This window comes from Saimiri boliviensis, chromosome 3 (genome assembly GCF_048565385.1).
Source record: "Saimiri boliviensis isolate mSaiBol1 chromosome 3, mSaiBol1.pri, whole genome shotgun sequence".
Lineage (NCBI taxonomy): Eukaryota > Metazoa > Chordata > Mammalia > Primates > Cebidae > Saimiri > Saimiri boliviensis.
This window is the reverse complement of record NC_133451.1, coordinates 44,058,354-44,071,999: the sequence shown is the minus strand read 5'-3', so window position 1 is coordinate 44,071,999 and position 13,646 is coordinate 44,058,354. Positions and strand designations below refer to the sequence as shown.

The 13,646-nt window shown below is 35.4% G+C and overlaps 1 protein-coding gene across 1 annotated transcript; it reads left to right on the top strand.

The window, feature by feature from the left end:
- The first annotated feature begins 7,759 nt into the window (after positions 1-7,759).
- LOC101054514 (stannin) lies at positions 7,760-8,246 on the top strand. The gene has a single exon (XM_003933658.4). It carries the CDS (start codon positions 7,847-7,849, stop codon positions 8,111-8,113), a length of 267 nt encoding a protein of 88 aa, XP_003933707.3. The 5' UTR covers positions 7,760-7,846; the 3' UTR covers positions 8,114-8,246.
- Positions 8,247-13,646: the final 5,400 nt, after the last annotated feature.

Sequence of the window (13,646 nt, the reverse complement as noted above, 5' to 3'; positions counted from 1 at the left end):
CCACCAGTGGTTATGCTTATCCATGTGTGGGGCAACTGCTGTGCATTCATGAGCCAGGGACCCTGCATGGTTAAAAGTGATGTTTGGGGGTTCCCAGGGAAGAGAGGCTGGATTCATCTTCATGTAGTGGCTATGATATTCTGTAGGCAACAGTGTAATGACTAGGCCCCTTGTTTTTTCTCCAGCCTGAGGTCTGTTAAAATTGTATCACTGCAACTATTATGGTGGAGGAGTTGTGGATTGACCCTGGGATTTCCTCCTAAGAGTAATGCTAGGCTGCTTCTGATTTCAGTGATCAGATGGGGGCACGGTTGTTGTGCTGGAGTCCCAGGTCTGGTGGCCCTGCCCAGTGAGGAGAAGGGAAGACTGAGATCTGCATGGAGAACAATCTGGTCATTTTCTGTAAAGTGATTGCTGCATGTAGCAGGTACAGAGTAGCCCCTGGTCTCTGCAGACTCTCCAGAGCCTGGAGACAGCAAAGGCAAGGACTGGTGGGAGTATAAATAAGTTCAAACCTTGTGGAAGACAGTGTGGTGATTCCTCAAGGATCTAGAAATAGAAATTCCATTTGACCCAGCAATCCCAATACTGGGTATATATCCAAAGGATTATAAATCATTCTGTTATAATGACACATGCACACATACGTTAGTAGCAGCACTGTTTACAATAGCAAAGACTTGGAACCAACCCAAATGCCCACCGATGATAGAATGGACAGGGAAAATATGGCAACATATACACCATTCAATACTATATAGCCATAAAACATGATGAGTTCATGTCCTTTGTAGGGACATGGATGAACCTGGAAACCATTTCTCAGCAAACTGACACAAGAACAGAAAATCAAACACTGCATGTTCTCACTCGTAGGCGGGTGTTGAACAATGAGAACACGTGGACACGGGGAGGGGAGCATCACACACTAGGGTCTGTGGTGGGGGAACTAGGGGAGGGACAGTGAGGGGTGGGGAGTTGGGGAGGAATAATATGGGAGAAATGCACAGCAAACCACATTGCCATATATGTACTTATGCAACAATCCTGCATGTTCTTCACATGTACCCCAAAACCTAAAATGTAATTAAAAAAAAGAAAAGATGGCAACCACACCTTGGGGCAACCCAACCCTTGAGTTGCCATATTTTCTGTCTCATAGCCCTTGGCTTTGCTGTTTTCAGGCAAAGGCAAGAGCTTCCTACCACTTGGAGCTCCATCCCAGGGAGTTGCAAAGTTGCTACTGACTCGATAGCCACAGCATGAGGGAGCTGGATATCCAGGCCTGGAAGACCCACCTGGTGAGGAGATACAATAATGGGCACCCATGTGGCAAACTGGCTGCTTTTTCAGTGGGCTACTGTGGTATGCTGGGAGTCTGCTTTAGTAACTGGTCACCTCACATTTTCTAGTACCTAAGATATCAACAGTAAAGCCTGTGAAACAGCAAAGATGGCAACCTGACCTTCTTTCTGGAAGCTCCTCTCAGGAGGTACAGACCTGCTCCTGGTCTCAATGCACCTGCAGGAGGTGGCTAGAGACTCAATTGGGAGATCTCACCCAGTGAATAGAAATAGAATAAGGCACCCAAGTAGAAAGGTAGTCTGGCCATTTTTTCAATGAGCAGCTGTGCTGTGCTGAAGGTTTGCTCTAGCCCCCAGTCACCTTAGATTCTCCAAAACCTGAAGGCAAGAACAGCTAAGGCTGCCACACAGCAAAGATAGTGGGTTGCTTCTTCCTCTGGGAGCTATGTCTCAGGGAGATTTGTAGCTGCTGCTGGCCAAAAAAAAAAAAAAAAAAAAAAACTACAGCAGTACCTGGAGACCCTGGTTAGAAGCTCCCTCCCAGTGAGGAGAAATGAAATGGGATCAGGGACCTGCTTAAAAAATCATTCTGGCCATGTTTTTTGTATAGTGGATATTCTGTGCTGAGGGTTCACTACAGCCCCAGTCACATCAGACTCTCCAAAGCCTGAAGGCAGGAACAGCTAAGGTGCCCAAATAGCAATACTGGCGACCTGTCCCTCCCTCTGGGCATTCTCTCCTAGGGAGGTTTGAAACTGCTGTCAGCTGGAAAACACCAGTTGGGATACTAGAGACTCTGGTGGGAAGATTTTACCCAGTGAAGAGAAACAAGATTCTGGATCTGGGTGAATGTGCAGTCTGACCACTCCTTTGTAAAGCTGCTGGGCTATGCCGGGTGACCACTCCAGTCCCTGGTTGCCTCAGATTTCCTAGAGCCCTATTCCTGTGTGCATTATTCTAATGCAGTTATTTGCTATCTTCTTAATTTTTCTAATTTATTAGTTGATTGACTATACAGATTATCTATGTAATTTTTATTTGAAAGACTTCATTTTTATTTCACATATTTCAAATAATTTCTTTCAATGTCATCTGATATTTAAAATGTTTGCTTCTGAAAAGTTTATTTTAAAATAAAAATTAGCCTTTACTTAATAATTTTAAATATCTTTAACATGTTTAATTTAAATATTTGAGAGCCTTACTAGAAAATAAATTGCTTCTAGAGTAAAATTCTAATCACATTATTAATGTTTTGATTATTTTTTCATTCCTTAGTATCTTCACATTTTATTATAGTTTTCAAGCTCTTCTTAAGTTGAAGTATCTGGCACATTCTTTCTTTTTCTCTCTCCATTTGTATTAATCATATTGTAATGAATCTACAGTTTCATCTTGTATCTTCTGAGGGGATTAGGTTAGTGGCTAATCTAATTATGGTAACTCACTTTCTGGTTTTGAATATGTCCTTTATGTTTATCTAATGTCTGTAGTTCATAATTTATGAAAAACTATAGCTTCTAATGACTAGGAAGCATCCATTTTCTTATTACATCTATAAAAGTGGAATCCACACACTATCTTTACCTTCATTTTCACAAGAAGCCCTTTAGGGACCCCATGCAGAATCCTAAATTTCAACTTAAATAATCTGCTCTGCCTGCTCTGGGTCATGGAGCTCAGAAAGCCTGTGACTTTAGCTTCAATTCATTAGTTTATGTTTGTCTTCTCTTTTTGGTCTTCAAGATAACTATTTTTGGAGACAAAGAAAATTAAAAGACATATGCTATGCTGTATTATGAATGTTCCTATGAATCTCTCTTTCCATATGCCTATGTTTTTGAAACAGGGAATTTTCTAAGCTATAATATTGAGTAGATGTTTACTGTTGGGATTAGTAGAATCTCTGAGTTGAGATGTGTTGTAAATCCATAAGTTTCAGCAAGCTGGAGTTAGATATGTTGGGTACAATTTTTACCATTTGCAGAGTTAGAAAAATAGAATTCTAGTCAGAGGAAGAGCAAATTACTCTAACGATTACTAACTACTATGAGGGTCATGTTGGATAATATGTCTAAGTACTCTCATTCATAAAATTAACAACATTGTTTTTACTTTTCAATTTTGTGGAGTATTTAAATAAGATGATCTATTATAAAATATAAACCAGAGAGAAAATGATTAATAGGGGTTTAGTTTTCCTCTAGATTTTGCATTCATAATTATAATATAAGACATTGAACAAATCTAAATATACAGAATACGATAACTATAATAAGATCATATGTTCATTATGATGTCTAATTGGAGCATCTTTTTGTTTTATGTAAAATAAGAGCATAGCAAGCAGTTGGCCTGACCAGTTTATTACATTCATTTATTCATGCATGAATTCATCTTATTTTACTGAATATTTACCAAAACTGCTGTTCAGCACACATATGGAGCCAAGTAATTGAGATAAATTTCAAAATAGCTATAAATACAAATATATAGCTATGACAAATGTCATTAATGTAAAAGCACTGTTTACTAACAGAAAATACTAGGGGGCATCTGTAGTTACAGAGTAGGAGAGAGCCTCATTGTAAAAGTGACAGTTAACTTGAGATCTGAAGAACAGGCTGCCACGCAAACTGGGGCAAAGACTGTTCCCGGCAAAAGATAGATCCTAAAGTAGGAAAGACTTAAGTGTTTTGGATGACTCAGAGAAGGCCTGTGTAGATGACAGAAGAAAGAGATATGATTGGAGTGGTATACAGATTCCTGCTACTGAGATGACTGAATTAATAATATCAACTCATTTATTTGTATATTTCTGTTGCTTGCCACAATGCAGAATGCTAGCAAATATTCAGTACATACTAATTGAACAAATAAATAAATTACATAGAGAAGAAGCATAAAAATATTATTTCTTGCTTGTCTCTGTCTCTGCTTCTATTTCTTTTCTTTTCTCTCTTTTTTTTTTTTTTTTTTTAATTGGGGAGACGGAGTCTCATTCTGTTGCCTAGGGCCCAGAGCAGAGTGCAGTGGTGCCATCTCAGCTCACTGCAATCTCCGCCTCTTGGTTCAAGCAATTCTTGTGCCTCAGCCTCCTGTGTAGCTAGGATTACAGGCACATGCACCATGCCTGGCTAATTTTAATATTTTTAGTAAAGACTGGTTTTCGCCATGTTTGCCAGGTTTGTTTCAAATTCCTGGTCTCAAGTGATCACCTCACATTGGCTTCTGAAAGTGCTGGGATTACAGGTGTAAGCCACAATGCCCAGCCTCTCCATCTATTCCTATCTTTTTCTGTTTCTCTCTCTTTTGCTTGGCAAGTAATACATTTCAATTATTTTTAAAAATTACTGTTTTAAATTATTTTAGAAATAGTTTATTTCACACTATTTTAGAATAGTTTCGATTAACAGAAAAATGGCAAAGACAGAGTTCCCCCATGCCCTTTCACCCAATTTCTTTTATTACTAACATCTTAGATTAATATGGTACATTTGTTACAATTAACCAGTTTGATACATTTTTATTAATTAAACTATGTACTTTATTAAGAATTCCTTAGTTTTAACCTAATGGTCTTTTCCTATTCCAAGATCTCACATTACATTTGTTCTTTATGTCTTCTTAGTCTCTCCTTGCCTGGGACAGTTTCTCAGATGTTCCTTGTTTTTGATGACCTGAACAGTTTTGAGGTATTTTGGTGAGATATTTTGTAGAATGTTCCTCAGTTGGGATTTATCTAATTTATTTTAATGATTAGACTGGAGTTAAATGTTTTTAGAAGGAGGACAACAGACTGTCCATTTTCATTACATTGTATCAAGTATGAATATTATTAACCTGATTTATCAGTGTTAATGTTAACCAGAGTATCTACATAAATTATTTATAATTCTCTATAGAAGATTTGTCTTTTCACACTCAACTCTTTACTTAATCAATTGTTTGTTTATATTAGCGTGGACTCATAGATGTTTATTTTATAATTTGGGTTATCCGTATTAATTTTTTATTGTCAATCGAAGTATTTAGCACATGAAATTATATTTTTTTCTTACTTTCTGACAATAAAAGAATCTCCAGGCTTATCCTGTGTATATTAATATAATATAATCAGCCATTCTAGCAAGGAACCTTGCATCCTCTCATTGGAGAATGGTATTAGAAACTAAGTTCTAGGTGTAGGTGCTGTTTCTCTTCTCAAGGGGCATATTGTAACTGTGTGTAACTGACAGATAATGTCTCTCTCATTACATATACAATATACTGTTATTTAGAGGTGAGGTTAGAGGTTGAAAGGAAATAGCAGAGGTTACAATTATGATGTTTTGAATTAAAACTCAGAGTGAGGAACAGAAAATTATCAGTTATAGCTTTCTACAATTGATTTGAATAAAGGAAATGTGTTATAATTTCAGAATAGATGTGAAAATGTAAGATATATAAAGCACATTTTATTTCATGTTTTCTGTCATGAATAAAAAAGTACTGTATATAATTTATTGCAATTAAAGGAAGCTCTTACTTGAAAAAATTTATGATGACAAAATTAAGAAATTTTCTTTATAATATAATAATATTCAATGACAATATTCTCAAATTTTAACAACATATAGTTCAATGCTATTAACAACATAAAAGGACATAATATAAATAAATTCTTTAAACTTAATATATAGCCCATTTGTCTTACTGGGCTTTGTGCAAGCATTTTCCTTTGTATAATATTTATAACTAATCATACTTAATGTTATGTAATTTCAAACGGGTGTATTTTAAAGATAAAACGTAATAAACCAAGTCATTCTGTGTAGTTTTTGGTTAATGCTACACAGAAAGCCAATCATATATAGCTGAGGAAGAAGGCTTTAATTGGGTGCTGCAGCCAAGGAAATGGGAGCTCAGCCTCAAATCCATTTCCCTGAATGACTAAAACCAAGAGTTTTTATACCAAGCAAGAAATGTAACAATGTATGAGAAAACAGGAACATGGGAAGAGTAAGGAAGCAATCATGGTGAATGAGGAGTTCAGCTTCTGGTGTGGTGATTTGGTTCTAGTTTTTTTTATATTTTTTGTGAGAGTCCTAACAGTCATTTCCTAAGAAAGGAACTCAGATAAAACAAAACAAAACAAGAAAAGTTTCAATCTTTTTAAGACCAGACGGGTCAATTTCTATATTTATCAAAAAGAACAGTCTATGGGTCAATTGGGTTGGTTTCAAAAGAACTAATTTGTTTGAGGTGTATGGCATTCTGAAAAATTGTTTATAGTCAATCTGTAAAATTGTGGTTTTTATTTTTTGAGAAGGGGTCTCACTCTGCCACTCAGGCTGGAGTGCACTGCAACCTCCACATCCTAGGCTAAAAAGATCCTCCTGCCTCAGCCTCCCTAGTAAATCCACAATTGCATACCACCATGTCTGGCTAATTTTATTGTTGTTGTTGTATTTTTGTAGAGACAAGTTTTCTACATGTTGCCCAGGCTGGTATCAAACTCCTGAGCTCAAGCAATCTGCCCAATTTGGCTTCCAAAAGTACTGGTATTACAGGCCTGAGCCACTACACCTGGCCAAAAACCACTCTTTAGACTGTTACACTGTCTCATTTAGTTCTAGATATTGGGCATCAGAATATTTCAGAGAAAGAAATTCTTAATTCTATCAAGTGAGTTATGAGTCTATAATTTTGTACATTCAACATGCTTTTAAAATGCGATAAGTAAGGCTAAAACTCCAAGCTGCTACTTGTAAAACTGTGAACAACCATATCATTGGTAACTTTCTTTTTTCTCCATGTATAAAGGAAAATAACAATGACTATTTATCAGGGCTTCTGTGAGGATTGTAATGTATGCAGATGGCTGAGTGCAGTTCTTGGCATATGATAAATGTTTAATAAATCCTGACTGCTTTTTTTCTTCTTACTTAGCAATGAAGTTATCAACACCTATGTGATACCTATTTGACCAAATTAAGTAATCTTAAACAAAATGAGACTATATTTTAAACAACAACAAAAAAACCCATTTAATTCAATTCCACATATTAAAAATAGTCATACCAAGCAACAGTTTGAATATTTATAAAACATTCCCTTGAGGCCTGGCCAGATCAGATCTCCAACACAGTTTAAAAGGAAGTCAGACACCCTTTGTATTCCAAAATAGGGTCTCAAACATTTTGTAATTTTCATTTAAATTGTTAGGAGGCTTGGAGCTATTAGTTAATCTATCTTCCAGTACACTGTTTAATATAGCACTGAATAAATGATGCAAGTTGTCAATGGATGAGTGATCAACTAATAGCTCTGCTAGTAATTGATTTATTTTTCTTCAATAAAGTTGCATAAACCAAAAAAAATAAAAAAATAAAATAAAAATGGGGCGAGTAGGCGGGCGGAGCCGGGCCCGCGGGGCTGCTGCGGGGCGATCCGGCCGGGCCGCGGCTGCGCCATGGACTACTGTGCCCAGCCTGAGTTCCAGCCTCACTGAGTGGCCACTCCCAAAGCACTTCCAGCCGAGGAAGCCCCCAGCACTGACCATGTCTATTATGGACCACAGCCCCACCATGGGCGTGGTCACAGTCATCATCATCCTCATTGCCATCGCAGCCCTGGGGGCCTTGATCCTGGGCTGCTGGTGCTACCGGCGGCTGCAGCGCATCAGCCAGTCGGAGGACGAGGAGAGCATCGTGGGGGATGGGGAAACCAAGGAGCCCTTCCTGCTGGTGCAGTACTCGGCCAAAGGACCGTGCGTGGAGAGAAAGGCCAAGCTGATGACTCCCAATGGCCCGGAAGTCCATGGCTGAGCCAGGATGGGAGGCTCCTGGTCCTGTTTGCAGCCAGCCGAGAGGCGCTGGGAGGGGCAAAACCACACGGACATGCTGCTGACTGAGAGGAAGGGCTGACACTTGCTGGCATGGCCCCTGCAGGCTTCGTCATCGCATGCACTGATGCCCGAAGGACCAGCTGTCCTGGGCTTCCCCTCAGCCTCCGGATGAGGCTGCCCATTGCAGGCAGTGGGCAGGCCTGACCTTGCTGGGGCTCACAGCCCCGTAGCGCTTTTGTTACTTGAATGTTTAGCTGAGCCTGTTTTTGATGGAGCTACTACTGTAATGCGTGAACTAACAAACCTGTGAACTATAAATAGGCCTCCGGAAGCACATGCTTAAGCCCTTTTGCTGATTTTTTAAAATATCCTCTAGTGCACACGGAAAAAAAAAAAAAAAAAAAAAGTAGGTGGAGGTTTTACACACACACACATACACACACACACACACACAAATACTAAATTATTTCACTTAGAACTATATAATTAGAAAGAACAGTTATTAAGAATGGCTTTTAATTTTATATAATAATTTTTATTTAAAAACTAAAGAAATTAAATGTTTTGTGTATAGATACCTATCCAAATGTTAAATAAAATAAACATGTTACATCTTTTTAGTTTTATAGTTTCCATAAAATTTATCTTATTGGAATAAATCTATCATCATCAATCTTATGCTGTGATGACTATCATCACACAGTTATACTATGTATGAATAAGTACTTAATTTTTTTTTTTTTTTCAAACTGAGTGTTGCTCTGTCATCCAGGCTGGAATGCAGTGATGTGATGTTGGCCCACTGCATCTTCCGCCTCTTGTGCTCAAGCAATTCTCCTGCCTCAGCCTCCTGAGTAGCTGCTACTACAGGCACACACCACAGCACTCAGCTAATTTTTGTGTTTTTCATAGAGACGGGGTTTCACAATGTTAGCCAAGCTGGTCTTGAACTTCTCACCTCAGGTGATCTCCCTGCCTCAGTCTCCCAAAGTGCTAGAATTACAGGTATGAGCCACCATGCCTGGCCTTCAAATTTTAATAATAGGTTTGTACACAGGAATAATGTCCTTGGAACATGAAGCAAATTGATTAAATTTTATGTATCCCAAAGAAGATATTTACTTGAATAGTATCCTTTACTTACATTTTTCAAACTCTGTACTAGACTGCCAATATTCAGATGCAAAGTAGACTGCATTAAAACTGAATCATATAAATAATGGAGGTAATGAATTATTACTTCGATTATTTTTCCCTTTTCAAATGATCAAAAGAATACATAACATATTGGATAAATTAAGATATTGAAGTTCCTAAGACTGATAATATTAATTTGTTTGATGATTTTCTTATACAATGTGCTCTTACTAGATAATAATTGGGATATTGTTATGTAATATCTTATGCAACTGATTGAATGTATGTATAAGCATTGTTATAGTTAAATTGCAGATATTTTACTTTCTAAATAAAAAAAAATAAAGTCTCTTGATTAGTATTAACCAAAATTCTGGTCATTTAACTAATGGCTAAGTATGGAAGGTAAGTTACATGAATAAATAAATGATTTCTAATGTGTTTTGAATATATAATGATAAACACAAAAACAGATTGATTGTTAAGGATATATCCTCTATGTATTAATACCAGATATAAAAAAGCAGTACTGTGTTAGTCTGTTAATGTAATTGTGATTCAAACTTCACTTTTGCTTAAAAAATATTACTAATTCGGTTTTTTAAAAAAAGTAACATGAAGTCAACTGCATACAACAAAGCCAGTTTAAACAACTTTCTGTGCTATCTGATTGGTTTTATTGGTTTTATTTTTATATAAACTACTTCAAATTTAAGTTTTTACTCGGCATGCAGCATTTCTTTATATGTTTGTTCTTCAAAAATTTTAAAATGGAATAAAAATGTTTCTATTTATTAGGATGTTTTCTCTAATTCTATAACGTCTTCAAAATGTAAGTATATTTGCTAAATTTATCAAAGAATACGAATTAATTATATAATATAAGTTACATATTATAAATACATGCTCTGTCAGATGTGACCTTCAGGAGGGAAACACTAAAGGATTGGGAGGGTAGAATTTATTTTGGAAATAAAGCCTATAAGTTTTAAAAGATTAAAGGGAGTGTGAATGTGACCTTGTGAAAAGAGAAAAAGGAGAAAGCATGTTTGGCAGAGAAAGGCTTGGTCCATAGTACAGATCTGATATATTCCCCAATGACCAACCATGTCTGGAGTGAAGATGATCCATTAGAGGAGTCCCATATTGGGCAGAAATGGCCAGGTCTTAAGAGCCTTACCATGATCAATCATTGAGTGGGTTTCCTGAAAAGAGTATGGCCTCACCTTGAAGTCAGAAAAGAAAAAAAAAATTGTCCAGAGGGCACCAGCAGAGTCTGTCAGCTAACTATGTTGCTTGCAACTTAGTTACAGTATTTTCCTTGAAGGAATAACTCAGCAATCAGTATACCCCTTTGCTGCCACACATTATATATATATATATACATACATATATATATATATACACATGTATATACATATTTTTTTTTGAAGAAAAAAATGTTTCAAATGTCAAAGTTTGGTTAAATAAAATTATAGAATTAGCTGGGCATGGTGGCACATGACTGTAATCCCAGCTACCGGAGAAGCTGAAGCAGGAGAATTACCTGAATCTGGGAAGCAGAGGTTGCAATGAGCTGATATCACGCCACTGCACTCCAGCCTGGGTGATAGAGTGAAACCCTGTGTTAGAAAAATAATAGGTCACCCCAATAATTAAGTATTATTATACCAATTAAGAATTATTTATACAAAACTTTTAACTGAATGATGACTATTTTAGAACCCTTTAAATTGTCAAAGCATTAAAATGTCAAGGACTGAGACCCTTAAGTTCAGATGAAATTTATTCCTCTTTTTTTTTTTTTAATGAACATCTTACTGAAATTGCACTTAATATGAAAGGATGCTTGTCATGATTCAACAGCAAGCAATAGCATTTCATCTATACTGTGTCTTCTACCATATCTGCCAGTATCTTTTTAAAATCAAAGTTTTAATTTAACAAATCATTTTAAAGACATTTATGCTAATGGAGTTATACTTTTTGACTCATATGAAGACATAGCTCATAATTTTTTTCCATAAGTTGTGAATTGATTGGTGAAGGTGGCATTCAGGAAATACAAATGCATGCCAAAATTATAACAAGAAATTCAAATACACTGATACTTGATCATTGTATTTTCCCTTGCTGAAATCAGTGTGAATGTTGATTGAAACAAGCCATTTTAATATTATTTATAAGTAATTACCATATCATTTTTATATCCACATTATTACTTTACAGCCACATCATGGACACTGTATAGCAGAAGCTATCAAACTTGAGACTTGCTACTAAGAAGCATTTTATATCAAACATCAGAAGGAAAATAAATGTTTTTGTGCCTCCAAGTCTAAACAACTTCTTATAGCAAACATATGACCTCATGTTAATACTTAAGTTATAAGTTCACAGAATCCTTAAAAATTCTGAAAATATGACAACCATCAATATGCTTCTTGCTTCATAGTAAAAAGTATTTTGTGACAAAATTTAAAATATTTATTTTTTTACCATTTTCAAACGTAACTTTAAAATCAATATGCTTTATTGTATATTAAGATGTTTTAAACATTAATGTATTACTCCTAAAACTATTAATAGCTAATATGCAGATTTATTGTGGCCAGATATTCATGCACATTGTCTCTATTGTTCTTAGGAATTATGAAAGGTAATTATTATCATTCCTATTTTTGAGGTTTGAAATTAAATCTCGATAAGCCTTGACCATAAATCCAATAAGTAATATAACTGCAATTTGAGCACTAATGTAACTCATTCAAATACATCATCTGTCCAAGAAACTACAATGCTGCCCTTCTAAAAAAAGAATATCAGAGCTTAATCAAATGCCCCAAATCATATCTTATCAATGAGATGAATCAAAACTTTGAATCCTGAAATCTCTTCATAGTAGTGATATTTGTACATCGAGGACAATTAAAAATCATGAGAAACATGCATTTCTATACTTTTCCCTCTATTTTATAACATGCTAAATGATATTATATCCAGGAAGTCTAAATATATTTCTTCTCCAGGAGTTCCTTAAAAGGAGGGTGCAAATTAAAAATTATTTTATTTGTTTAATTTTCTCTGGTAGAATAGGGATTACTTGTTTTATTTATGAGAGCGCCACCTCTTCAAGGAGGAATCATACTCATAGAGTTATCAGAAAATATTACTGGTTTGGATTTTGAAGTTTAAAAACTTAATTTATTGCAAGTAAATCTAAATAGCAAAAATTTTGCTAATGAGACCAACGTAACAGATGCATTTTCCACAAAAGCAGTAGTTGCTGAATACATTGATCACAACTATAAGTTCGAATGTCCTTTAATGAAAAAACATTTAATTATAAAACTTGAAAAGTTCCTGATTTCTTGGCATATGTTAGAGATAATCTTCCTGTAAAAATTGTTTTTATGTAAAGAAAATAACTTTGTGTGACTTACTTTCTTTTGCTAGTCATCAGTCTTCCACAGATTTATTGAAATTTTCACACTATGTTATATTGTAAGAAAATGTACTATAAAAAATATAACAAGCCAGGCACAGTGACTTATACCTGTAATCCCAGCACTTTGGGAGGCCAAAGTGGGAGGATGACTTGAACTTAGGTGTTTGAGGCTTTGGTAAGCTAGGATGGTGCCACTACACTCCAGCCTGGATGACAGAGCAAGCCCTCATTTATAAAAAAACATACATTAAATATATATATATATATATATATATATATATAATTACATATATATAAATTTATATATAATATATATATAATATATAATTCAATTGTTATTCAGATTATTCTGATATTAGAATAAGTTTTAAAATCAGCTTTTCTCAATATGTACTTGCCAGATAGCCTTCATCAAAGTTAACTGGCTTCTTGCACAAAATATAAATTTCTGGCCTCCATTGAGGTCTACTGAATCAGAGCCTCTTGGTGAGTATTTATAGAGTCGCAGGTGAATCTTAAAAGCATTCAACTTGCAATCAATCTGTGAGAGAACAGAGTCTAATTGAAACTTGGGAGAATATCTAAACTCTCATTCTTTTTAAGTGAACTATAAATATAAGATTAGTTTGATGATCTCCAGGCTTTAGAGTACTTGGACACCACATATTTTTAAATACATACTTCACTTCTCTGTTTCTGAAATACAATTCCATAATAAACAATACGCAAAATTCAAAATCACTAATTATATGTTATATACGTTATACTTTATAGGACAAATAATGTTATTCCCAGATAAAACATTATATATCACTATAAAAATAAAACATGTCACTCTCAATTCTTTTGCAAATAAATATTTAAGAATTCATTTTCCCTCATGTTAATATTGTATTTGCATGAAAAACTATTCTACAAATCAATTACT

What these genes read in the sequence shown, in the direction of transcription:
- LOC101054514 (XM_003933658.4), top strand. Translation starts at nt 7,847, where the DNA reads ATGTCTATTATGGACCACAGCCCCACCATGGGCGTGGTCACAGTCATC.